This window comes from Musa acuminata, chromosome BXJ1-5 (genome assembly GCF_036884655.1).
Source record: "Musa acuminata AAA Group cultivar baxijiao chromosome BXJ1-5, Cavendish_Baxijiao_AAA, whole genome shotgun sequence".
Classification (NCBI taxonomy): domain Eukaryota; kingdom Viridiplantae; phylum Streptophyta; class Magnoliopsida; order Zingiberales; family Musaceae; genus Musa; species Musa acuminata.
In genome coordinates, this window is record NC_088331.1 from 30,078,084 (window position 1) to 30,105,000 (window position 26,917).

At 47.4% G+C, this 26,917-nt stretch overlaps 1 protein-coding gene across 1 annotated transcript in view; it reads right to left on the reverse strand.

Moving 5' to 3' along the window:
- Positions 1–74: 74 nt before the first annotated feature.
- LOC135673932 (2-alkenal reductase (NADP(+)-dependent)-like) overlaps positions 75–26,917 on the reverse strand; it is a 56,338-nt gene continuing 29,495 nt past the window's right edge. Inside the window, exons 2-8 of the mRNA XM_065183332.1 lie at positions 24,710–24,887; positions 6,151–6,317; positions 5,650–5,732; positions 5,336–5,440; positions 3,966–3,982; positions 3,895–3,904; positions 75–312 (exon numbers count right to left, since the gene is read on the reverse strand). Of these exons, the coding sequence (XP_065039404.1) occupies positions 75–312; positions 3,895–3,904; positions 3,966–3,982; positions 5,336–5,440; positions 5,650–5,732; positions 6,151–6,317; positions 24,710–24,887 (798 nt within the window). The remainder of the gene's footprint in view (positions 313–3,894; positions 3,905–3,965; positions 3,983–5,335; positions 5,441–5,649; positions 5,733–6,150; positions 6,318–24,709; positions 24,888–26,917) is intronic.

Sequence of the window (26,917 nt, forward strand, 5' to 3'; positions counted from 1 at the left end):
TATTTTGGTCCGTGATTAGCTCATTAGACTCGGACTGTAACAAGTATAAATAAATAATACGAGTTATATGACTATTAGAAAAGATAGATAACTGAGTCCTTTTTTCTACCGGCAAAAAGGCCTGTGAGTGCCGAAGGAGCATTCTCGAGTCCTTCAGCTATGTCTTCTATGTATACAATCTTCCCTTCCTTTATGTACTGCACTACTTTCTCCTCAAACTCTCTGTAGCATTTGTAGTAGTTGGATACCAAGAACCCTTGCATGCAGATACACTTGGTGATCAGGGTAAGTAGGTTGTGCACACCATCATCCCTGTTGGGAAGAAAAATGTTAATGCAGAATAATTTTTTTCTCTCTTTGTGTATCAAAATAGGTTCCTCATCAAAATACCAACTTGATATCAAAATGCTAATATCAATCAGCACAGCATAAACAATAGAGCAATAAATCAATTACACAGTGAGACCAAATCTTTTTAACGTGAAAAACCCAATGTGGGAAAAATCACGGGACCGTAGTCCACCTTAAACTTCCACTATCAATAATAATGATAACAGGTTTACAGTAGGTCTTCTCTAGAATAACTAGAGGATCAGAATAACATCAAGAACATAGATCTTCGCTCAAGAATATCATATCTTCAGCACATAGGTGGATCTCCTCCAAAGAGAATTCTAGGTCTCACAAAGTGGATATCACAGGAAAGTACCTTAGAGAGGGTAAACTGCAGATCAACGCCGTTAGGATTGTAGAGTTTGCTGCAAGGATTCTCCACATAAAATTTGGGCTGAAACTGACAACGTTTGACCATCGATCGTCAAGCAAAAAAACTCAGAAACCTTACTTTCTCTCTCCTCTTTTCTCTGCATATCGCCGCACGCTGCACGCTCTTACTCTAATCGCACCCTAATTTCGTTCTCTCTAATCTCCAATTAGTTGATTTGGGCTTATGGCCCAAATTGTCCAAGCCCACATATGGACTGGACACAACAATTCTCCCCCTCCAGCTCATATGATAGGCTGTACCAAACCCGCTCTTCGCCTACATGCTTTAAGCTTCTCCTTAGGCAAAGACTTTGTCAACATATCTGAACCATTATCATTGGTATGCACCTTTTCCAACTGTAATTCTTTCATCTCAAGCACATCACGAATCCAGTGATATCTCACATCAATATGCTTGGATCTAAAATGGTATGTTGAATTCTTGGAGAGGTGAATAGCGCGTTATAGTAAACAGTATATCCTTCCTGTTTCAAGCCCAATTCCTGTAGAAACTTTTTCATCCATAAAGCTTCCTTGGAGGCTTCAGTAACTACTATATATTCTGCTTCTGTGGTTGATAGAGCAACACACTTCTGTAACTTAGACTGCCAAGAGACTGCTCCTCCTGCAAATGTCATCAAGAATCCCGAAGTGGACTTCTTGGAATCAGTATCACCTACCATGTCTGCATCTGTGTACCCTTCTAACATAAGTTCATCATCACCAAAACATAAACACAACCTGGAAGTACCTCTTAGATATTTTAATATCCATTTCACTGCTGCCCAATGTTCCTTTCCAGGATTTGAGATAAATCGGCTAACAACTCCAACTACATGAGCTATATCTGGCCTAGTACAAACCATAGCATACATCAAACTGCCTACTGCAGATGAGTAAGGCACTCTGGATATTTCTTCTTTTTCTTTCTCACTTGTAGGACATTGTTTTGAACTCAGCTTGAAATGACCTGCAAGTGGAGAACAAACTGCTTTGGCTTTACTCATGTTGAATCTTTCAAGAACCTTTTCAATGTAAGTCTCTTGAGATAGTCAAATCTTCCTTTTCTTCCTATCACGAAGAATCTTCATGCCAAGCATTTGTCTCACCGATCCTAAGTCTTTCATGGCAAAAGACTTACTTAGCTCTCTTTTAAGCTTTTCAATTTTTCTAACATCATGGCCAACAATCAACATATTATCAATATATAGCAGTAAAATAATAAAATCATCATCTGAAAATTTCTTCATAAACACACAATGATCAGATGTGGTTCTATCATACCCTTGGCTCATCATAAAGGAATCAAACTTCTTGTACCACTGTCTAGGTGCCTGTTTGAGTCCATATAAGCTTTTCCTAAGCTTACATACCAGATTTTCTTTTCCCTTGACTTTGAAACCTTCTGGTTACTCCATGTAAATTTCTTCTTCTAAGTCACCATGAAGAAATGCTGTTTTTACATCAAGTTGCTCAACTTCTAAATTCAAGCGGGCAGCCAAACCAAGAACAACTCGGATAGAGGACATTTTCACAACCGGAGAAAATATTTCTTCAAAGTCAATACCTTTCTTCTGACTGAATCCTTTCACAACTAGTCGTGCCTTGTATCTTTGTTGTGAGCTATTATTTTCAGTCTTCAATTTATAAACCCACTTATTCTTGAGAGCTTTCTTCTCTTTCGGCAGCTTTACCAAGTCATAGGTGTGGTTCTCAAGTAAGGATCTCATCTCTTCTTGCATGGCTTTAACCCACTCACTCTTATTCTCATGTAGAATAGCTTCTTGGTAAGTTTCTGGCTCTCCCCCGTCAGTAAGCATAACATATTCATGTGGAGGATATCTGGTAGAGGGTTGTCGCTCTCTAGTGGATCTTCTCAATGGAATCTCAACTGATGGTGGAGGTGCCTGTTTAGTTGGTTCAGCATCATCAACTGTAGGTGTATCATCACTAGTATTCTCACCACAATCTTCTTGTTCATCTCCCCCATGATCATCATGAACTACAGGTGAAGGAACTGGACCCAAACTCCTCATGACCATATCCCAAGAAGATACATGCTTTTGCCTTATTATCAAGCTTGGACCTCTCATCTTTGGGAATATGAACAAATGCTTCACACCTAAAGACTCTCAAATGATTATAAGATATATCTTTTCCTCTCCATACTCTCTCTGGAACATCACCTTGCAAAGGAACTGATGGAGAAAGATTTATCATGTCAACTGTAGTTCTCATAGCCTCCCCCCAAAATGACTTTGGTAACTTGGCGTGGGAAAGCATACACCTAATCCTTTCTTCAATGGTTCTGTTCATCCTTTCTGCCACACCGTTCTGCTGAGGAGTTTTAGGAACTGTTTTCTCAAACCTGATACCATGGAACCTGCAATAATTCTCAAAAGGACCCTTGTACTCGCCACCATTATCTGATCGAACACACTTTAGCTTTCTGCTAGTTTCTCTTTCAACATTGATATGAAACTCCTTAAAAGCATCGAGTACCTGGTCTTTAGATTTCAAAGCAAAAGCCCAAACTTTTCTAGAATGATCATAAATAAAAGTAACAAAATAAAGAGCACCTCCAAGAGTTCTAGTTTGCATAGTACAAACATCAGTATGAACTAAATCAATAACATCAGATCTTCTAGATGATGGGTATATCTGAAATACAACTCTATGTGTTTTTCCAGCTAAGCAATGATCACAAGATTTAAGAGATGTACCTTGCAACTCTGGTAAGAACTGCTTTCTAGTAAGAGTTTGAAGTCTCTTCTCGCTGATATGTCCAAGCCTCTTATGCCAAAGATCTATACTTTCACCTTTTCGAATTGCATTAATCTCTCCTTTGTGTAGCTTAGCTTCCATGACATAAAAAGAGTTAATCTTCTTTCCTTTTGCCACAATTAGAGAACCTTTAGTAAGTTTCCATTTACTTTCACCAAAATAATATGCAAAGCCCTCATCATCAAGTCTACCTATAGATATCAAGTTAAGACGAATATCTGGAACATGCCTTACATCTTTGAGTATCAATTTGCTCCCAATACTAGTCTCTAAGCAAATATCTCCAATACCCACAATCTTAGATGTACCATTGTTTCCCATTCTGACATTACCAAAATCACCAACACTGTAAGATCTAAAGAAATCACCATGAGAAGTAACATGAAATGAAGCACCAGAGTCAATTACCCAATTACTGTCCTGAGCTACAAGGCTAACACAACCTTCATCACAGACAATAGTGATATTACCTTTAGCAGCAACTATATTGATCTCTTTCTCATTTTTCTTCATTTCATTCTGTTCTCGCTTCCAAAACCTACACTCTTTCTTCATGTGACCTGGCATATTACAGTGAAAACATTTGATATCTCTTCTAGACTTGGATCTTCCTCTATAACCATATGGATTTCTGCTATGACTTCTTCCATGTCTTTCTTGTTTTTCAGTAACAAATGCACCAGAAGAAGATTCACCCTGTTCTTTCCTTCTTGCATCTTCATTTAGCAAACTGTCTTTATACTTCAAATTTACAAGCCTTCTGAGGAGAGAAATTCTATTTCCCACTGTCTTTTTCACAAAGAGATTTTCTAACCTTTGCCAAACAACATCAGCTCTGATTTCATCTGAAATATGCTCATGCAAGTTTATATCCATCCATCTTCTAATATAGGCAATAGTTTTTCTATGTTGAACTTCTCATTCTTCATCGTCCATAATAGAAGGTTTATCTTTAACCTTGATAGGCTTATACAAATCTTTGCAATAGAGCAAATCTTCCATCAGACGCCTCCAAGTGGAATAATTTGATGAGTTCAATTTAATCATACCATCTGATTGCTCCATTTCAATCACACAAGAAAACTAGCACCAAACAACCTAATGCTTGATACCACTTGTTGGGAAGAAACCTGTTAATGCAGAATAATTCTTTTCCCTCTTTGTGTATCAAAATAGGTTCCTCATCAAAATACCAACTTGATATCAAAATGCTAATATCAATCAGCACAGCATAAACAATAGAGCAATAAATCAATCACACAATGAGACCAAATCTTTTTAATGTGGAAAACCCAATATGGGAAAAACCACGGGACCGTAGTCCACCTCAAACTTCCACTATCAATAATAATGATAACAGGTTTACAGTAGGTCTTCTCTAGAATAACTAGAGGATCAGAATAACATCAAGAACATAGATCTTCGCTCAAGAATAGCATATCTTCAGCACATAGGTGAATCTCCTCCAAAGAGAATTCTAGGTCTCACAAAGTGGATATCGCAGAAAAGTACCTTAGAGAGGGTAAACTGCAGATCAACATCGTTAGGATTGTAGAGTTTGCTGCAAGGATTCTCCACATAAAATTTGGGCCGAAACTGATAACGTTTGGCCACCGATTGTCAAGCAGAAAAACTCAGAAACCTTACTTTCTCTCTCCTCTTTTCCATGCAGCCGCATCGCTGCACGCTCTTACTCTAATCGCACCCTAATTTCGTTCTCTCTAATCTCTAATTAGTTGATTTGGGCTTATGACCCAAATTGTCTAAACCCACATATCGACTGGACCAACAATCCCACGTACAGCAATTGAGTCTCATGTCGGCAAGAACAGCATCAAGCATCGAACCACCTACGTTTTCAAAGTAGATATCGATACCCTCTGGGAAACACCTAAGTAAAAAAAAACCAAAAAAAGTGTTCTTTTAGACTGAATAAATTAACATACTGTTTAAAATAGAGCTTTAGGAGTCATAGACAGAACTTTACTACCATATACATGCAGGATCGATCATGTTTTCGGTGTTGCTCGTGGCAAATAATGCATTACACGTGAAGAAAAGAGATGCGAAAAGACAATATATGTGAAGTTCTAAATCAACCTTTTCAGAGCTTTATTCAGATCTGGTTCTTTCTTATAGTTGAAAGCCTCATGAAAGCCCAACTTATTTTTCAGTAGATTGACCTGAGGAAAAATGCAAAAGAAGAGGGTGATGTTTATTAGTAGAAATAGTGATGAGAACCACAAATAATACATGTTTTTGCCTCTTCCACCAAATGTAACAGTAAGTAAAACATGGCACACTCGGACAGACATTCTAACAAATCATGACTCATGAGACTAGTTTCTTTTGTCATTTTTATCTCTCTGTAAAACATGAGTTTGTCTTTTGAACCACATTTGCCTTTTCTCTATCGAATTCAGGTCTGGAACAACAATGTCAATTCCAATTTAACTTCATGCATCAGCATTTTTTTAGATGCAGTTTAGGAAAAATTAACTTGCAACATCCAAGAGACTGACTGATATCTGATAACCTGCATATGCATGCCATCGATTAGTCGACTAAGCGATGTTACAGAACTCGAACATCAGTTCATACCTTTTCATCAGAGCCGGCACTTCCAACTACATAACAGCCCATTAGCTTCGCGAATTGCCCCACAAGTTGGCCAACAGCACCTGATGCTGCTGATATGAATACATATTCACCTTTCTTAGGGGTGCATATCTCGTAGAATCCTGCAGAAGCAGTGAGTCCTGGCATGCCTGAAGGCCGAATAGCAAAGATGTTTTCATTGAAGTGTGATGAACAGAGTAGTTAAGCTTACTAGACCTTCAGCCTGATTCTATAGGTTTTTATAATTCCAGTGGATGAATTTAGGTGTCTAAAATTCCTAATAATAAACCTAAACAATGTCTTTCACTTTAATTAGAGTTTTAAGTGATATGGATCTAAAAATCCATGCTCACATGAAGATACCAAATTCTTGGAGATGCAGAATTGAACTCTAGAAGAGCTTGACTCTCCCTGGATTTCCTTTACAGGGTTGCAACTCCTTTTCATCATACACTTGCTCTAGAACTTCAAAGCAAGATGAATGATGGTCTGATAAATACTAATGTAGACTAAACATCATGCACCAAATGAAGTGCTTCGTAGTTATACTTACTTGAAAGTTGCTGCTTCCTTATCTCAGAAAACCACATGATTGCATCAAGTAAAAGACATCTGACATCTTAAGACTTTACTATTGGTTTCTCCCATTATTTTCAAGTGGAAACTAATATTGATAGGGGTAAAAATGGTGATGTGACACGCCATGACAGTATTCCCCTGAGCGACACGATGCCCGAGGCACGCCATACCCTGCAGCAACTCGACCTCCCACGCAACCCCAGTGGCAATGTCAGATGCCACCAAAGGTACAGTCCTGCCCTGCAGACAGCTGCGTCATGTAACATCAAACCCCCTCTATAAATACCCCTGAGTCCTAAGCAAAAGGGGGGATCACACACTCAACACACGGAGGTTTCTCTTCCTCCAAAACCCTCGCCACATCATCGCTAACTTGATCGTCGGAGGGATCGGGCCGAGCCCCCAGCCCGACTTGTGTGCAGGTACGAGACGGAGTCGCCTCTTCCCGGCGCTGCGGCGGGGCTTCCTCCCGACCCGACCTGCCGACCCGAACCGCCGGGAGACCCCGAGGAGCGCCCCCAGGGAGATCCCCGCCTTCCGGACTCGAACCGAGCCGCGTCGGCCCCCGAGGCCACGGCTAAAAAAGTTACTTACCGTAACAGATTGGCGTTAGAAGGAGGGCCCGGAATAACGGTATGTTAACCTTCTCTTGGGTTGCTCCACTGCAGCCGAGTCTCGGCTCCTCGGCCCCACGCGCGAACAGCCCACCCGCGTCGGCACCCGCGCGCGAACAGCCAGCGCAGCTTGCTGCGTCGGCCCCACGCGCGCAGCCAGTCCGCCCGCGACGGCACCCCGCGCGCGAACAACCCGCCCGCGTCGGCCCCACGCGCCTGGACCCCTTGGTCCCACGCGCCTGGACCCCGTCGGCCCCACGCGCGCGACCAGCCCGCGCGTCTCAGATCCTCGGTCCCACGCGCGCGGCTCGGCCCCGCGCACCTCGACCCCTCGATCCCACGCGCGCGGCCAACCCGCGCGCGTCGGCCCCACGCGCGTGACCAGCCCGCGCGCTTCGTCCCCTCGGCCTCATGCGCAGCCAAGAGGCTGCAGCCATCACGCTGCCTCGGCCCCACGCGCAGCAACGCGCTGCAGCCAACACGCTGCCTCGGCTCCTCGGCCTCATGCGCAGCCAACACGCTGCAGCAAGCACGCTGCCTCGGCCCCTCGACACCATGAGCAGCTTGCTGCGTCGGCCCCGTGCGCGGCCAGCCCGCGTCAGCTGCTCGGCTGACGGTGCAGCCCGCTGCCTTGACCCCTCGGCCTCATGCGCAGCCAACGCGCTGCAGCCAACACGCTGCCTCGGCTCCTCGGCCTTATGCGCAGCCAACACGCTGCAGCCATCACGCTGCCTCGGCCCCATGCGCAGCAACGCGCTGCAGCCCACTGCCTCGGCCCCTCGGCCTCATGCGCAGCCAACACGCTGCAGCCATCACGCTGCCTCGGCCCCACGCGCAGCAACGTGCTGCAGCCAACACGCTGCCTCGGCTCCTCGGCCTCATGCGCAGCCAGCGCGCAGCCAGCGCGCTGCCTCGACTCCTCGGCCCCATGCGCAGCAACGTGCTGCAGCCAACACGCTGCCTCGGCTCCTCGGCCTCATGCGCAGCCAGCGCGCTGCCTCGGCTCCTCGGCCCCATGCGCAGCTCAGCCCCTCGGCCTCATGCGCAGCCAACACGCTGCAGCCATCACGCTGTCTCGGCCCCATGCGCAGCAACGCGCTGCAGCCAACACGCTGCCTCGGCTCCTCGGCCTCATGCGCAGCCAAGATGCTGCAGCCAGCACGCTGCCTCGGCCCCTCGACACCATGCGCAGCTTGCTGCGTCGGCCCCATGCGCGGCCAGCCCGCGTCAGCTGCTCGGCTGACGGTGCAGCCCTCTGCCTTGACCCTTCGGCCCCATGCGAGGCAGCCCGCCTCAGTTGCTCGGCTGACGGCGCTGCCTGCTGCCTCGGCCCCATGCGCGGCCACCCCACGTCAGCTCTTCGGCTGACGGCACAACATCCTACCTCGGCCCCATGCGCAGCCAGCCCGCGTCAGCTGCTCGGCTAACGGTGCAGCCCGCTGCCTTGACCCTTCGGCCCCATGCGCGGCAGCCCGCCTCAGCTGCTCGGCTGACAGCGCTGCCTGCTGCCTCGGCCCCTTGCGCGACCAGCCCGCCTCAGTTGCTCGGCTGACAGCGCAGCTCGCGGTCTATCCGCCTACACCGAGCACCTCGGCCAATCACTGCCGAGATATACCTCGGCACAGCCTGTCCGCCTCTGTCATGTTCCTCGGCCGCGTGGTGCCCGAGTCCACGTCCTCGCATCCTGCCCGCCTGCGTCGTGCTACTCAGTCGCATGGCCCTCGCGACCACGCCTGCGCGGTCTGCCCGCCTGCGTCGTGCTCCTCGGTCGCATAATGCCCGAGACCACACCTACGCCGCCAGCCGCCTGCGTCGTGCTCCTTGGCTCCATGTTCCCGAGACAAACCAGCGCCGCCAGCCCGCCTGCGTCGTGTCCCTCGGCTCCATACCCACCGAGACACGCTTGCGCGGCCAGCCTGCCTGTGCCGAGCTCCTCGGCCATATTCACTGTCGAGTCCATCTCAGGGCGGCTTGCCCACCAGGATCTCGCCCCTCGGTCGCAGCCTGCTTGCGCCGAGCCTACCTCAGCGCGGCTTGCGCACCTGAGCGGTGTCCCTCGGTCGCATCTTGCCTACATCGAGCACCTCGGCCAATCTCTACCGAAATCCACCTCGACGCGGCCCGACCGCTTGTCGTGTTCCTCGGCCGCGTTGTCACGACCTTAGCTGGTTTTGCCTAAGGCTTGCGGCACCCTCGCGTTGAGTTAGCTACTATGATTCACCTTCTCAAAGCCATTGAACTTCTGGAATGCAGGAAGTTTTCACCCCAACTTGGAGTAATTCTCTGATAGATGAGGTCGCCTCTGGGATTGTACCGTCTTCTCCATCAACCCTGCCGCCTACTCCACTGAGTAGCAAAGGTACAGCACCGCGTACTGCCTGCTTCGTTCCTTGGTCGTGCACTCTTGCATGACCCGAAGTCCTTCACTTACGGCTATCTTGATGAGAAACTTGTTGACACCGGTCTTACGAAGTTTCTTGGCCTCTGCCCTTCAGCCTTGTCTCGATACTTGGAGATTGCCTCTGCATGCTCCACCTCCTCGGCCCCTTTCACGACCAAGCGCTCTCCCTCCGTGAGAGCAAGGGATCAATGACTTGCACGGAAGTCCCGCCTCTGCGGTACCATGGCGCTGCCATGCCCATGGCCCTACTATCCGTCGCCTCGCCTCTGTATCCCTTTTCTTCACAATCAGTAGAGATGTCTCCGTGGCACTCCTCTGAGTCCACCTCCATTCTAACTGATGCTTGATTTTTGGGTAGCTAAGTCCCTCTGGACTCATCGTCGCTTCCTCGCCCCTTTCGACCCCCTGCTTCAACACCTCTGTGTTCTCCAAGCAGTCCGTTTGGTCGATGGAAAGACAGACTGCAACTCCCATGCATGGCCTCTGCCATCACGTTGTAGAGTTTGCACCGATTCTGTTCTCCTTAGCTTCCTTGGTAGCAACGTTCGCTTACTCGACCTTGTCCTCTGACTTGTCGGGCTCCCTTAAGCGAATATGAGCTTTTGAGCAATCCAACTCTCCAGTTGCTTCGATCATACCTCTGCATGATCAAGTCCCTCCCATGGAACTCACTGGTACTTGCATTCAAACTTTTCCCTTGGTGGAACCCAGCCCCCATATGCTGATGACCAAGGTTTTCATCCGATGCAAAATTCGGTGCACGCCCGGAAGACCCGCCTCTGCGGTACCATGGCCTTCACTCCTTGAATCCATAGCCCTTCTTGCCGTCGTGTTGTTCACCAAAGCGGAGCTCCCAGTAGCTCCCGATCATACCTCCATATGATCTCATCCCTCACAGGACACTGTCGTGTGTGTCGCATTGCCACGAACTGTTCCACCACGATCCGCTGCACCATGTCACCTCCTGGTGACATCTCCATTGCATTCTGATCTTTGTGGACTAAACTCGAATTGTGAACCCTCCATGTGTGGCCTCTGCCAATACATCGCAGGGTCTCCTCCACCTTCGATTTTATTCACTCCTTTGGCAATCGACCTTCATCCACCCACTCTTGGATCACACCTAGATGAAGCACCACTCTAGGGCAGTCCGTCGCCTAGTAGCTCCCGAAGTCCACCGACTTCACTGTAGTTTGTGCACCATTGTCTGGATCCTGGGCCTCTGCCCCTACCAGCACAATCTCCGCTGCGCACTGCTTCCTTCATGGCAACTTGAATGGCAACACTATGGCATATTCTTCAAGAGTACCCGCCTCTGCGTCCTCTTGCCCCGTGCTAAGACCTTCTGAACCCAACTTCGCCTCCGCAAATTGAGTCGCCTTAGTTCCTCCATCAAATGCTCCTTCGAGATAAGGTGCATGTGCCCAGAAGCTCCCTTCATCTTTGGCACCATGCAGGATGAGTCCGCTCCGTCAGAATGATGGACCCATGGAACAACATGATCCTACCCTTGCCTCTGCAAGAGTTCATGTCTTTGACCTCTGTCTAAGGAAAGCATTGTGCTTCTGCTCCATGTTCCAACTTCTCTGCTGGCTCCCTTCATGCGGCTTGGGTACTTCGCCAAGTTACACCCAAGTTGCTCCGCTCCTCGTTTTTGCATTGAGTCGATGGTGGCCCTCGCGCCCTCCATTCCACGGGTCAGCCCTCCCTTGAGTCCGATCTCCATATCGACTCTAAGTGTGCCTTCATTTAAGTTGCTTCAGGTCGCTCCCCCACTTGATCTCGCAATGCATCCACCAATGCATTCTCTCGAGCGAGATCATGCGACAACTCCTCTCCGCTTGCTCAGTCCATCGAGCTTCGTGAAGTTGTTGTTTGTGAGGTACTCCTCCTCAACATGTGAAGTCCGTCTCACATGATTCTCCCTCTGGAGTGCCGAGACTTATCCCTCCTAGATAACTGTCCCGTTGGAGCAACATCTCTCTTCGTTTCGGAGACCACCATCCCCTTGGACTACTCCGATCTGCTGAACAAGCTGTGCATTGCTCTGCCTCTTACAAACGCACTTGCTAGATTGCGCCTCCACGTCAATACAGCCACCGCCGCACCCCTCAAGGCCTAGCAACATGCAAAACTCGTTGCACACTTCAGCCTCCTCCGGACGTATCCTTCACATGACGAAGAGAAAGTTTCAATGCTCCATGGCGCCGAGTCTGGGTCGCCTTGGGATGGCCACGAACATTCCATCGTCCGCATACAAGCCCATGCATGAGTACCAAATTCTTCGAGTTAGCAATTCCCCTCACCTCTGTGAGCTTTGCATAACTCTTTTGGTCGTTGAACAACTCATTCCACCTTGGATGGTCTCATTCTTGCCAAGCGCCTCGCTTGCCTAGAGCACCATCAAGTATAGTTGTCAACGTTGAGCCGTAGCTCAAACTCAGCCATCCCAACCTTTGTGCGCTCCGCATTCTTTCAAGCTTGCCTGTTCTCGTGGTGCCTCTTGCGCGAAGGGTTGGCCATTCCTCAAAATGCCAATGTTAGATGCCCGCTCCTCTGAGCGACTCTTTTCCCTACATCTCCATGCCCGTTTTCCCTCAAACGGTCGCGCGTGTGCTGACTGCCCTCAACGCAGCCCCGCTAGGTCCCCCACGTTTGCATGTCAAGTGTTTCTATGAGTGCTTGTCCCGCTCTGATACCATATTGTCACGACCTTAGCTGGTTTTGCCTAAGGCGTGCGGCACCCTCGCGCATCCGTCCGCAAAGGTCAGCCTCCCCGAAGCCTCCCATTGTCCCTTAGGACCAACAAAAGAGAGAACGGGTTAAAGAGAACGCCTCAATCGGGATCCATAGGCAAACATGTCCGAAATACACTTCATAGACAATGCAAATTACAAACAGACTTTACAAGCTCTGAATAGTTGCACAACAAAGGGTAAAATGGTCCATTATAGACCGAAAAGCTCTGTCACGTGTCCACATGACACAACCTTTATTTACAAGCCTAAAGAGGCCACCAACCCAACTAAAATGGGACTTATAAGCCTTCGGCTGCCCCTCTACCTGCTGTACAAGGCATGAACATGCCAAAAGACAACAGACAGACATAAGCATTACATCCAACATCTTGTTTAGAAGTTTGTCCGTTACAGCGTGGTGCCCGAAGCCGCGTCCTCGCGTCCTGCCCGCCTGATCGTGCTACTCGGTCGCATGGCCCTCGCGGTCACCCCGCCTGCGTCGTGCTCCTTGGCTCCATGTTCCCGAGACAGACCAGTGCCGCCAGTACGCCCGCGTCGTGCCCCTCGGCTCCATAAACCCCGAGACACGTCTGCGCGGCCAGCCCGTCCGCGCCGGACTCCTCGGCCATATTCACCGCCGAGTCCGCCTTAGGGTGGCCCACCCACCTGGGTCTCGCCCCTCGGTCACAGCCTGCCTACACCGAGCACCTCTGCCGCTCGTTGCCAAGATCCACCTTGGCGCGGCCCGATAGCCTGTCAAGTTCCTCGACCGCGTGGTGCCTGAGGCCGCGTCCTCGCGTCCTGACCGCCTGATCATGCTACTCGGTCGCATGGCCCTCGTGACCACGCCTGCGCGGTCACCCCGCCTGCGTCGTGCTCCTTGGTTCCATGTTCCTGAGACAGACCAGTGCCTCCAGTACGCTCGCGTCGTGCCCCTCGGCTCCATAAATCCCGAGACCACACCTACGCGGTCACCCCGCCTGCGTTGTGCTCCTCGGCCCTCGGCTCTACGCCACCCCGAGACCACACTTGCGCGGTCACCCCGCTTGCGTTGTGCTCCTCGGCCCTCGGCTCTGCGCCACCCCGAGACCACACCTGCACGGTCACCCCGCCTGCGTTGTGCTCCTCGGCCCTCGGCTCTGCGCCACCCCGAGACCACACCTGCGCGGTCACCCCGCCTGCGTTGTGCTCCTCGGACCTCGGCTCTGCGCCATCCCGAGACCACACCTGCGCGGTCACCCCGCCTGCGTTGTGCTCCCCGGCCCTCGGCTCTACGCCATCCCGAGACCACACATGCGCGGTCACCCCGCCTACGTTGTGCTCCTCGGCCCTCGGCTTTACGCCACCCGGGACACGCCTGCACGGCCAGCCCGCCTGCATCGTGCTCCTCGGCTCTTCGGCTTTACGCCACCTGAGACACACCCGCGCGGCCAGCCCGCCTGCGCTGTGCTCCTCTGCCCTCATCGGCTCCATTGCCCCCGAGTCCAACCCTGCTCGACTAATTTGCGCACCTTAGCTTCGTGCTGCTCGAGACACGTTCGCGCGGCCGGCCCATCTACGTCGTGCTCCTCGGCTCTTCGGCTTTACGCCACCTGAGACACACCCGCGCGGCCAGCCCGCCTGCATTGTGCTTGTTGGGAAATCATAGGGGGCGACATCATATGCGCAGCGGAAGAACAAGAAAACAAAAAATCCCCGATTCCCAAAAAGATGTTCATCGTCGTGCGAAGATTGGTGCGCAAAATCCGCAAAAAACACAAAACTGCGTATAAAGATTGTGTTACCTAGGGAGATCGTATATCCCTGTTTCCTTGCAGATCCTTAGGAGAGGGTGAAGGAGGTCAAGCGTCCTCCTCTCTAGCGGTGATCCACACAGCAGGGTTGCGACGACGCTCCTCAAAACTCCAGGCCTACTCTGAGGGGGAGAGGGAGAGGAGAATAGGAAGGGCAAGCAAAGACTCTTGCCTATGAGGCTGTGAATCCCTCCTATTTATAGAGATCCCGTGTCAAACCCTAATAGGTCCTTCCCTAGTGGGTATTGGATCTGCATCCAATAAGACAAGGGCTCTGTCGGATATCTCATATCCGAACCTCTACTCATCGCAATGCCTACCATATGTGTGTGACCCTCTAGGCCCAATATCGAGCTGGCCGTGAGTCATACCTGTCAGAACTCCTTCTGACTGAGTGAATTATTATCTCTGTAATAATTCACTCGACTCATCGACTACGGAAGTACTAGGCCACTACGCCGTAGTCCCCAGACGATACAGGGGAATCCAATCCATTGGACCTGTCTGTCCTCAGTTACCATGTACCTATAGTCCCTCATCCATCTAATATCCCAGAGACCGTATATCGAGCATGGTGCTGTCAGACCCATACGGTTTCTACTCGAGTCTCGCTCTAATCGGATTCTCCCGGAGAACTCTTTCTCTCTCAACCCGAATGACCCTGGCCAGGGATTTGTCTGAGCAAGAACACATGGGATATTCCTCTCATGATACCGAGAGTGGATGATCCTCTATCGACACTCAATAGCCCTCGTAAGGTCGACTACCACTCCCAATGACCAGCTGTACTAGATCTGGGAACAGCCAAACTTATAAGTCTGGTATCAAAGAGTGGAGCACTCATACAGGACATCCTTGGTGTCTCAAGTCTAAGAACCAGATACACCACTAGGACTACGGAATCGTTGTCTGACAATAAGGCATCATCAACCATCCAGCATTCCGTAAGCGGATCAATCAGTGAACTCATTCTCCAATGAGCACCTGTACTGTATCCCTAATGTCCCTACACGAGCAGCTATGAGACCAGCTGCATCCATCATATGGACGGGTATACAGCACACCAGTCTATCCGGTTATCACGATGTCCCTCTCGAGTAACCTATGACCGGGATTATTTAGGATATGTGTTTAAAGGTGAATCGATCTCATTATCGTGATCTCATCACGATCCGATTCCCATTGCACAAATCCAAGGACATCACAATATATATGCATTTATGCAATAGTTATAAAGTGATATACGCCAAAATATAATAAGCAAAAAGATTCTGTATCAAGTCACACGTGCCATCACTCACGTGATTGGCTTGCTGGGCACCTATGACTAGCAATCTCCCACTTGACCTAAAGCCAATCACTTATGTGTCTGATCCCCATCAGACCCCTGTGACGCTCAAAGACAACCTGAGACAATGGCTTTGTTAGTGGATCTGCAATGTTATCTTCGGATGGAACTCTTTCCACTGCTACATCTCCTCGGGTCACGATCTCTATGATAAGGTGGAACCTCCTCAGAACATGCTTAGATTTCTGATGAGACCTAGGTTCCTTCGCTTGAGCAATTGCCCCGTTGTTGTCGCAATATAGGGAAATCGGCTCCTCACTATCCGGCACGACTCCCAAATCTGTGATGAACTTTTTTAACCAGACTCCCTCCTTTGCTGCATCTGATGCAGCAATGTACTCCGCCTCTGTGGTCGAGTCAGCAGTGGTATCTTGCTTGGAACTCTTCCAGCACACTGCTCCTCCATTCAAGGTGTACACATACCCTGAATTCGACTTGCTATCATCGACATCAGAATGAAAACTTGAGTCAGTGTAGCCTTCAACCTTAAGGCTATTACCTCCATATACTAGTAAAAGATCCTTAGTCCTTCTCAAGTACTTAAGGATACACTTTACTGCTTTCCAGTGCTCCAAGCCTGGATCCGCCTGATACCTGCTCGTGACACTCAGAGCATGCGCTATATCAGGCCTAGTACATAGCATGGCATACATGATAGACCCTATTGCTGAGGGATAAGGTATCATATCCATGTTCGCCCTTTCTTCTGGAGTCTTTGGGGACATACTCGTAGAAAGCGATATCCCATGTCTCATCGGTATGAGACCTCTTTTGGAATTTTCCATGCCAAACCTTTTGACAATGGTTTCTATGTACCTGGACTGGGACAAGCCAAGCATCCTTTTGGATCTATCTCTATAGATTCTAATCCCCAAGATATAGGATGCTTCCCCTAAGTCCTTTATGGAGAAGTGTCTAGATAACCAAGCCTTTACTGTGGATAGCATTTCTATGTCATTCCCAATGATGAGGATGTCATCCACATATAACACCAAAAAGCTAATAGCGCTCCCACTTACCTTTCTGTATACACAAGGCTCATCTTCGTTCTTAACGAAGTCATAAGATCTGATTGCCTCATCAAATCTTATGTTCCAACTTCGGGAAGCTTGCTTTAGTCCATAAATGGATCTAAGCAACCTACACACCTTATCTGGGCAGTTCTTGGACACGAATCCCTCAGGTTGCATCATATACACCTCCTCCTCCAGGTTCCCGTTGAGGAATGCGGTTTTCACATCCATCTGCCAGATCTCATAATCATAGTGTGCTGCAATAGCCAATAGAATTCTGATGGATTTTAGCATTGCTACGGGTGAGAAAGTTTCGTCGTAGTCAACACCTTGCCTTTGACGATACCCCTTAGCCACTAGCCTTGCTTTATAGGTCTCTACCTTTCCATCTACTCCGATCTTTTTCTTAAAGATCCACTTGTAATCGATGGGTACAATACCTTCGGGTGCATCAACTATGTTCCAAACCTTATTGGAGTACATAGAATCCATCTCAGAATTCATGGCTTCTTTCCACTTCCCGGAGTCTATACTCATAATAGCCTCCTCGTAGGTCTGAGGATCAATATCCTCTACATCCTCTGCTCTAATATGTCCCACATATCTCTCAGGAGGATGGGATACTCTATCAGACCTGCGTAAAGTTGAAACTTGTGTATTAGATACCTGAACAGACTCGGGCTGTAGAGTGGTGCTTGAGCTTGGTTCTCCAACCTCGCTCAATTCTATCATTCTCCCACTGTCTCCGTCAAGAATGTGTTCCTTCTCAAGGAACACTGCTCTCTTAGCTACAAAGACCTTTTGGTCCTCGAGATGATAGAAGTAATACCCACAAGTTTCCTTGGGGTATCCCACAAATTTACATCGCCCTGTCCTTGATTCTAACTTATCGGGGTTGTGTCTTTTAACATGGGCAGAGCAGCCCCAAATCTTAACTACTTTAAGATCAGGCTTCTTCCCTTTCCATATCTCATATGGTGTAGACACCACCGACTTAGTTGGAACTCTGTTCAGAAGGTAAGCTGCGGTTTATAGGGCATATCCCCAGAATGAGATGGGTAGGTCAGCGAAACTCATCATGGACCGTACCATATCTAATAATGTACGATTTCTCCTTTCAGAGACACCATTGAGCTGAGGTGTATAAGGAGGTGTCCATTGGGATAATATCCCATGGTCCTTGAGGAAGTGAGTAAACTCTGTACTTAAGTACTCACCTCCTCGATCTGATCGAAGAGTTTTGATACTCTTTCCAGTCTGGTTCTCCACCTCATTCTTATACTCTCTGAATTTCTTAAAGGCCTCGGACTTGTACTTCATTAAGTACACATATCCATACCTTGAGAAATCATCAGTAAATGTAATGAAGTAGGAGTAACCTCCAATGGCATGAGTTGACATGGGTCCACATACATCACTATGTATGAGTTCCAACAACTCAGTGGCTCTCTCTCCAGTTCCACTAAATGAAGAGTTGGTCAGTTTTCCACGAATGCAAGGCTCACAAGTTGCATATGACACATAGTCGAATGGATCTAGATATCCATCATTTAGCAACTTTTGAATCCTTCTTTCATGGATGTGACCTAGCCTACAATGCCACAGGTATGCACTGTTCAACTCATCTCGTTTCCTTTTGGACACATTTATATTCATGATATGTGGAGTGGTGTCTAACATAAATAAACCATTATGCAATGTTCCTTTCGTGATGATCTTATCATCTAATAATATCGAACAACCATTGTTCTCAAAAACAAATTTATATCCACTAACTGTTAAACATGAAATGGAGATAATGTTTTTGATAATAGAAGGAACAAAATAACATGCATCTAATGCAATAAAAGCTCCACTAGGCAGATGTAGGGCGACCTCGCCAACAGCTAATACAGCAACTTTTGCTCCATTACCCATCTTGAGGTCCATCTCGCCTCTCTCTAGTCTCCTAGGCCTTGCTAGAACCTGCAACGAATTACATATATGATAAGCACTACCGGTATCTAATACCCATGTGTTATCATAAGAGTCTGACAAATGGAGACTGATCATGAATGTACCTGAAGCTTCATTAAGCTTTTGTTTCGCCCTTTCTGCAAGGTACTCTTTGCAGTTTCTCTTCCAGTGCCCATCTTTACCACAGTGGAAGCACTGGCCTTTGTCCTTTGTTGGGTCTTTCTTAGCAACCTTTGCTTTACCTTGTTTGCCCTTGCCCTTTCCCTTCTTAATGGACCTTTCTGCTTTCCTTTTCTTTCTGGTCTCACCAGTGTAGAGAACTGGCTTCTCTTTCTTAATAGTACTCTCTACCTCCCTCAACATATTGAGGAGCTCTGGGAGAGTCACCTCAAGCTTGTTCATATTAAAGTTCATTATGAACTGTGAAAAGGAATCTGGTAGGGACTGAAGCACAATGTCCACACACAAGTTATCCTCTAGGACCATTCCTAGACCTGTGAGTTTCTCTATCCACTCAATCATCTTTAGGACATGGTTCTGAACCGGTGTCCCCTCAGTCATCCTAGCGCGGAAAAGGCTCTTGGATATCTCATATCGTTGAGTCCTTCCCTGTTCCTCAAACAATTTACGGACATGTAGGAGAATGGATCTGGCATCCATCTTTTCATGTTGTCTCTGTAACTCTGGAGTCATAGAGCCCAACATATAGCACTGAGCAAGAGTGGAGTCATCAATGTACTTCACGTAGCGAGCGATCTCATCCTCGCTTGCCCCTTCTTCGGGCGTAGGCATCACTGTATCAAGGACGTACACGATTTTCTCCGCTGTGAGAACAATTCTCAAGTTACGGGGCCAATCCGTATAATTTGGACCAGTGAGGCGGTTGACATCAAGTATGCCACGTAAGGGATTTGAAAGCGACATTTTCTGAAAATAAAGATGTAGCAAAAATGAATAACATGCAGATTTTGCAAGAAATAAACTATCAAGATATGGACTTCTATCTTAATATGCTCCCACTATTTTACTAACGAGTCACGCGACACCCTCAGCACGTGAAAACGGAAGTCTCCGGCAGACTTCTAGTGGGGATCAGGATCCAATCAGCGTCTTAGTGTAACCTCGAGGGACTCGACCAATCACACTAAGCCTAAAAGGTAGACAACTCTTGCCGATCATAACTCCTTGTGATTCCCGTCCTGTTCGGCCTCCGAATCACCATGGCCTCGAGGGACTCGACCAACCATGATGCTCAGTTAAGTCAACACCTTCGTTACAAGATGAGTCTGATTTGATGATATACCCTCGAGGGACTCGACCAAGCATATCATGCCCTCAGGTCACCGGTGACATCTCTATGTCGTAAGCAAGATAGCGAATCGCGATATAGGTGAGTCTCGAGGGACTCGACCAACTCAACCTACACCGGGATTCGGTTCCTACTCATAACGATGGAAGGCCACGTGGGTCAATCTAATTGCCTCACGTTTACCGACTTAATATTATCGAGAGATGTTTCTATGATTTGGTCTCCTAATATGACATGTCACACATATGCATATTTAATATATATCTACATCGCATGCAAATATATATACATATCTAGTATGTGTATAAGCAATCACACCAGATGATCATGGACCACAACCTAATATGATTAGGCCCGAGCCAGTAGGCCTAATCACTCACATCAAGATCTATGTGTGCAATGGTGCATCTCTATGCCTTGTGATCGTCCATCTCGTCCTCGTCGGTTCCGTCGACATCTTGATGCATCTCCATGCATCACGATCGTCCGTCTCGTGGGTCCCGCTATGGCATCCACGCTCCCGCTGCGCCTCCTCATGTGATTACAACTTAATCATAGGCACGCAGGCCCGATAATAAACGAGAAATATAATGGAGGTTCGCAGACCTCAATAATAATAATCACAAGTACACACATCACACGGTCCATGATCATCCGTCCACTCATCATACATCACATGTATAAATAATCATCATCATGTAGGACTACTAGATAATAATAAAAATAATAATCAACTAAACCTTTTAATTAATTAATATTTTCTGAAATCAGGGATATATAGGGAATTTCTCAATTCCTAAGGGTATTTTCGTAATTTGGACAAAAGACAGAAACTGGAATTTCTCAAATTCCGAGGGGGCAAAACTGTCTTTTTGCCCAGAAAACCCTAATGCCCTTCTCCCCCTTGCTGCTGCGCCGCCGCCGCCGCCACCCCTGCTGGCGGCGGCCTGTGCGGCGAGGGCGAGGGCACTGCCCTCGCCTACAGGTGGCACGCCCGCTGGGGTCGCTGCCGCTGCAGGTGGGCGCCCCCGCGGGCGCCGCCGCCTCCGCGGGCGGTTCTGCCCGCGAGTCAGCGCCCGCAGGTGGTGCTGTCTCGCTGGCGGCCGCCCCTGCGGGGTTTTTGCCCGTGGGAGCAGCGGCCACAGGCGCCGCTGCCCTGCGGTGCCTCAGCCCGCGCTGCTGCCCCGCGGCGCCTCTGCCCGCGGGCTCAGTGGCCGCAGGCGCTTCTACCGAGCGGGCTGCCAGCCCCGCCGGCCGCAAGCCTGCTACAAGCAGACCGCCGGCCGGCTGCTGCAGGCACAGCGCTTGCGCATGCGCCGGCGCTGTGCTGCCTGGCTGCGGCTGCGGCTGGCTGCAGGCATGCAGATCGAGGGCAGCAACTGTTGCTGCCCTTCCTTGCTTTTGCGTCAACGATTTTGACGTCAATATTCTTCCTAAACACAACACACGCAGTTCAAAAACTAATCATTCGCACGAACAACCTGGCTCTGATACCACTGTTGGGAAATCATAGGGGGCGACATCATATGCGCAGCGGAAGAACAAGAAAACAAAAAATCCCCGATTCCCAAAAAGATGTTCATCGTCGTGCGAAGATTGGTGCGCAAAATCCGCAAAAAACACAAAACTGCGTATAAAGATTGTGTTACCTAGGGAGATCGTATATCCCTGTTTCCTTGCAAATCCTTAGGAGAGGGTGAAGGAGGTCAAGCGTCCTCCTCTCTAGCGGTGATCCACACAGCAGGGTTGCGACGACGCTCCTCAAAACTCCAGGCCTACTCTGAGGGGGAGAGGGAGAGGAGAATAGGAAGGGCAAGCAAAGACTCTTGCCTATGAGGCTGTGAATCCCTCCTATTTATAGAGATCCCGTGTCAAACCCTAATAGGTCCTTCCCTAGTGGGTATTGGATCTGCATCCAATAAGACAAGGGCTCCGTCGGATATCTCATATCCGAACCTCTACTCATCGCAATGCCTACCATATGTGTGTGACCCTCTAGGCCCAATATCGAGCTGGCCGTGAGTCATACCTGTCAGAACTCCTTCTAACTGAGTGAATTATTATCTCTGTAATAATTCACTCGACTCATCGACTACGGAAGTACTAGGCCACTACGCCGTAGTCCCCAGACGATACAGGGGAATCCAATCCATTGGACCTGTCTGTCCTCAGTTACCATGTACCTATAGTCCCTCATCCATCTAATATCCCAGAGACCGTATATCGAGCATGGTGCTGTCAGACCCATACGGTTTCTACTCGAGTCTCGCTCTAATCGGATTCTCCCGGAGAACTCTTTCTCTCTCAACCCGAATGACCCTGGCCAGGGATTTGTCTGAGCAAGAACACATGGGATATTCCTCTCATGATACCGAGAGTGGATGATCCTCTATCGACACTCAATAGCCCTTGTAAGGTCGACTACCACTCCCAATGACCAGCTGTACTAGATCTGGGAACAGCCAAACCTATAAGTCTGGTATCAAAGAGTGGAGCACTCATACAGGACATCCTTGGTGTCTCAAGTCTAAGAACCAGATACACCACTAGGACTACGGAATCGTTGTCTGACAATAAGGCATCATCAACCATCCAGCATTCCGTAAGCGGATCAATCAGTGAACTCATTCTCCAATGAGCACCTGTACTGTATCCCTAGTGTCCCTACACGAGCAGCTATGAGACCAGCTGCATCCATCATATGGACGGGTATACAGCACACCAGTCTATCCGGTTATCACGATGTCCCTCTCGAGTAACCTATGACCGGGATTATTTAGGATATGTGTTTAAAGGTGAATCGATCTCATTATCGTGATCTCATCACGATCCGATTCCCATTGCACAAATCCAAGGACATCACAATATATATGCATTTATGCAATAGTTATAAAGTGATATACGCCAAAATATAATAAGCAAAAAGATTCTGTATCAAGTCACACGTGCCATCACTCACGTGATTGGCTTGCTGGGCACCTATGACTAGCAGTGCTCCTCTGCCCTTATCGGCTTCATTGCCCCCGAGTCCAACCCTGCTCGACTTCCTGACTAAGTTGCGCACCTCGGCCTCGTGCTGCTCGAGACACGTTCGCGCGGCCGGCCCACCTGCGTCGTGCCCCTCGGATCCTCATGAACAGCCCACCTGAAGTAAGAAGCCATGCATCGGGCTCCCCGCATGCAAAAACTGACGCATAGCTCCTTTCGGGGGGGGCATATGATAGGGGTAAAAATGGCGATGTGACACGCCATGATAGCATTCCCCTGAGCAACACGATGCCCGAGGCACGCCATACCCTGCAGCAGCTCGGCCTCCCACACAACCCCAGTGGCAATGTCAGACGCCACCAAAGGTACAGTCCTACCCTGCAGACAACTGCGTCAGGTAACATCAAACCCCCTCTATAAATACCCCTGAGTCCTAAGCAAAAGGGAGGATCACACACTCAACACACGGAGGTTTCTCTTCCTCCAAAACCCTCGCCACATCATCGCCATACCCTGCAGCAGCTCGGCCTCCCACGCAACCCCAGTGGCAATGTCAGACGCCACCAAAGGTACAGTCCTGCCCTGTAGACAACTGCGTCAGGTAACATCAAACCCCCTCTATAAATACCCCTGAGTCCGAAGCAAAAGGGAGGATCACACACTCAACACACGGAGGTTTCTCTTCCTCCAAAACCCTCGCCACATCATCGCTAACTTGATCGTCGGAGGGGTCGGGCCGAGCCCCCGGCCCGACCTGTGTGCAGGTGCGAGACGGAGTCGCCTCTTCCCGGCGCTGCGGCGGGGCTTCCTCCCGACCCGACCTGCCGACCCGAACCGCCGACCCGAACCGCCGGGAGACCCCGAGGAGCGCCCCCAGGGAGATCCCCGCCTTCCAGACCCGAACTGAACCGCGTCGGCCCCCGAGACCACGACTAAAAAAGTTACTTACCGTAACAAATATCACTAAAGAAAGTTATAAAGCTGCAATTGCAACTAAATGTCCTTGGCTACTGTGAACCAAATGACTTAAATAAAAATTCCTTTTATCAGAATAAGTTCCTCATTTTGCACTTCCGAAAGAAGTTGCTTCATAGCATGCTTTTTATGGGTACCCCTTCAAAACGTGAGGCTTGTCGCCAATCATGACTCGGACGACAACATAACTGGAGTACCTGTGGTATATACAATTAAGACCTTGCTAAAAGTTTATCGATGTAAAATGCAAGATTAATTTTATTTAATCGTACTACAATTTTTATGAAACTATTCTAAGAAGAAAAAACCAATGAGGTGTCATCATATAAAAAATTTCACAATACGCTAAATATCACCACCTTTATTGAAACAGAGCAGCCATAACCAACTACATGAAGTAAATGAAAAGTAGTCTCTATTAATTTGTGTGGGTACCCTAAATGAACTCCATCTCTTCCTCCTGCAAATCTTTCTGTACCACTGAAACTTGTTCATCTGTTCTGTGTGTATCAAATATCGGGTGTCAACCTTGAAGTCAAACTATAAGAAATTGTTCCTAACTGATTATTAAATTTTGTTATAAATAATCATCTAATTGTTTTTTTTTTTTACTATATTATATAGTAATCGATGCATTCACCATCAACTTATTGCTGTTGCAAGTTAAAATAAAATAATAAAAACAGGGATGCCTACATAGCTGCTAGCTAGATAAACTCATCCATGAGAACCAAATTGTTCTCTCACAGAAAGATTAACATACAGTTATTCAGTAAAAAACCTATGATATCAGAAATACTTGCACATCATGAAGCATATAAACTTACCAAGAATACCAATATAGTAAGAAAGAGGTACATCAGTGTGGTTGATCTTGATGAGGTGCTCTGTTGATGTAATGAGGCTATACTCTTCCCAACCCGTCATCCCCCACACATAATCACCTACTTTAAAATCTGGATGCCCAGAATCCAGAACTTTGCCCACACCATGAGAACTTATTGGCTGCACAAAAACTATTACTGTTAAGAACACATGGAGAAAAGCACACCATGTACATTCTTAACCAAATTTAATTTGCATCAGGATGAGTTTCGATTGCGCGTTATTGAATTGATAGAGCACAAGAATTTCATGATATCAGTGTGAAATTTTGATTAAACAAAATGGCTCATGGTTGAGAAGCAAGCTGTGTTACATTAAGACATGTAATTGAAATCTGCACTTCATGATTCAGGAGTGTAGAGAGCAACTAATGGAATTTACGCTTGTAGTACTCTAGAGCAAGAATTATAATTTCTGTCTGTATTTATACCAAGTTATACTGAGGGTATGCCAAAAATTATTAAAAAACTCTCCAAAAATAACTAAACAATAGGAAAAAAGTTAGATTAGGATTTTTAAGTTAGAAATAAATATAAACTTAGAATAATTTTAGCAAAAATAATATAAATTAGGAAAGAATAGTATCGTATATCTTTTTTTTTAGGAGTAGCTTTATGGTATGTTTTGGATCATCCTTTCATCAATATTAAATTATCTATAATATTTGAATTGACTAATTATTTTTTATACAACTTAAACTTTAAGATTCAAATAAATTAAACAATCAATCGATGGATATACCTAATTCTACCACCAAAAAGAATGAGGGGACTCTACGAGTTATGAATCGAGGTCCTTGATCCTATATATCCATATATCAATATAATATGTTTGTCATACTCAATCTTGAAATTGATATAGTGCCTAGGTCTCACACACATTTAATTATAACTACCATACTAACAGAAATACAAATAATATGTATATGCTACTGTAACTTCATAATATGATTTATAATGTCTATGCTTAATAAATATAATAAATAATATACTCATACTTTCAACTATTAATATTGAAGTACATGCTTTCCAAAGTATCTTTCTTAGAATTCTACGAAATATTGGTTGAGCATGCATAAATATTAATATTTATGTTAAACATAGCAGAAGTATTAAGATCAAGAGCACTAAGAGGGTGAATTAGTGCAGCGGAAAACTTTTGACGATTAAAACTGCGTTCGTACGATAAGAGCAATTTCGGTAGAAAAGCCGATTCGTAAATCACTTTAACTTGCGATCAAGCAAGATGTAGTTAAAGCGAATCTATAAGGGCAGTTTGCAGTTATGATGGAAATCAGAATGTAAGCGCAAACTGAAATATGATGTTCGTACGATAAAACTGATTTACGTCTAAACACCGATTCGGAAAATACTAAACTTTAAAACATGATCGTAAATGCGTAGAAGCCAGTAAGCTATTGAGGAGGTTTACAGTAAAGATAATATGCTCAAAGTAAATACAAACCAGAGAGCACCGCGATTTTAGAGTGGTTCGGTCAATCTTGACCTACATCCACTTCTGGCTTCCTCCACCGACGAGCTCACCGACGTCCACTAGATGCCTTCCTTCAATAGGCGAAGGCTAACTACCTTTTTATAGTTTCACTCCTTTTGACGGGCTTAGAAGACAACCCTTACAAACTTTTCTCTCCTCTCTTGAAGATCAAAACTTTGAAGAAAAGAGGGAGGAGAACTTCTAGACTTTACAACACTTTTGAGCTCTAAAATCACATAGTAAGATCAAGCTTTCGGTGCCTTTGGGTTGCCCTTTCATTATTGAAAGGGTGGGGTATTTATAGGCCCCAACCCAATTTGAATTTCGAGCTCAAAACTATCATCTCCCAGAATTTCGAGGTCTGGCAGTTGCACCGCCTGGCAGAGCTCGAAGACTGAGCCTTTGAGCGGTGCCACCTCCTGTCAAGGGTGGTTGCACCTCCTGCTAGAGCTCGGAGACCGAGCTCAGGCGATTGCACCTCTATCAGAGGCGGTTGCACCACCCAGCCAGAGCTCAGAGACTGAGCCCTGGGCGGTGCCACCGCCGACCCAGGCGGTGCTACCTTTGGCCAAGAAATCTAGATCCGAATGGGCTGATCCATTTGGTCCAATTTAGGTCTATCAAGGGCTCAATTGCCCCAAGATTAAGTTAATGGG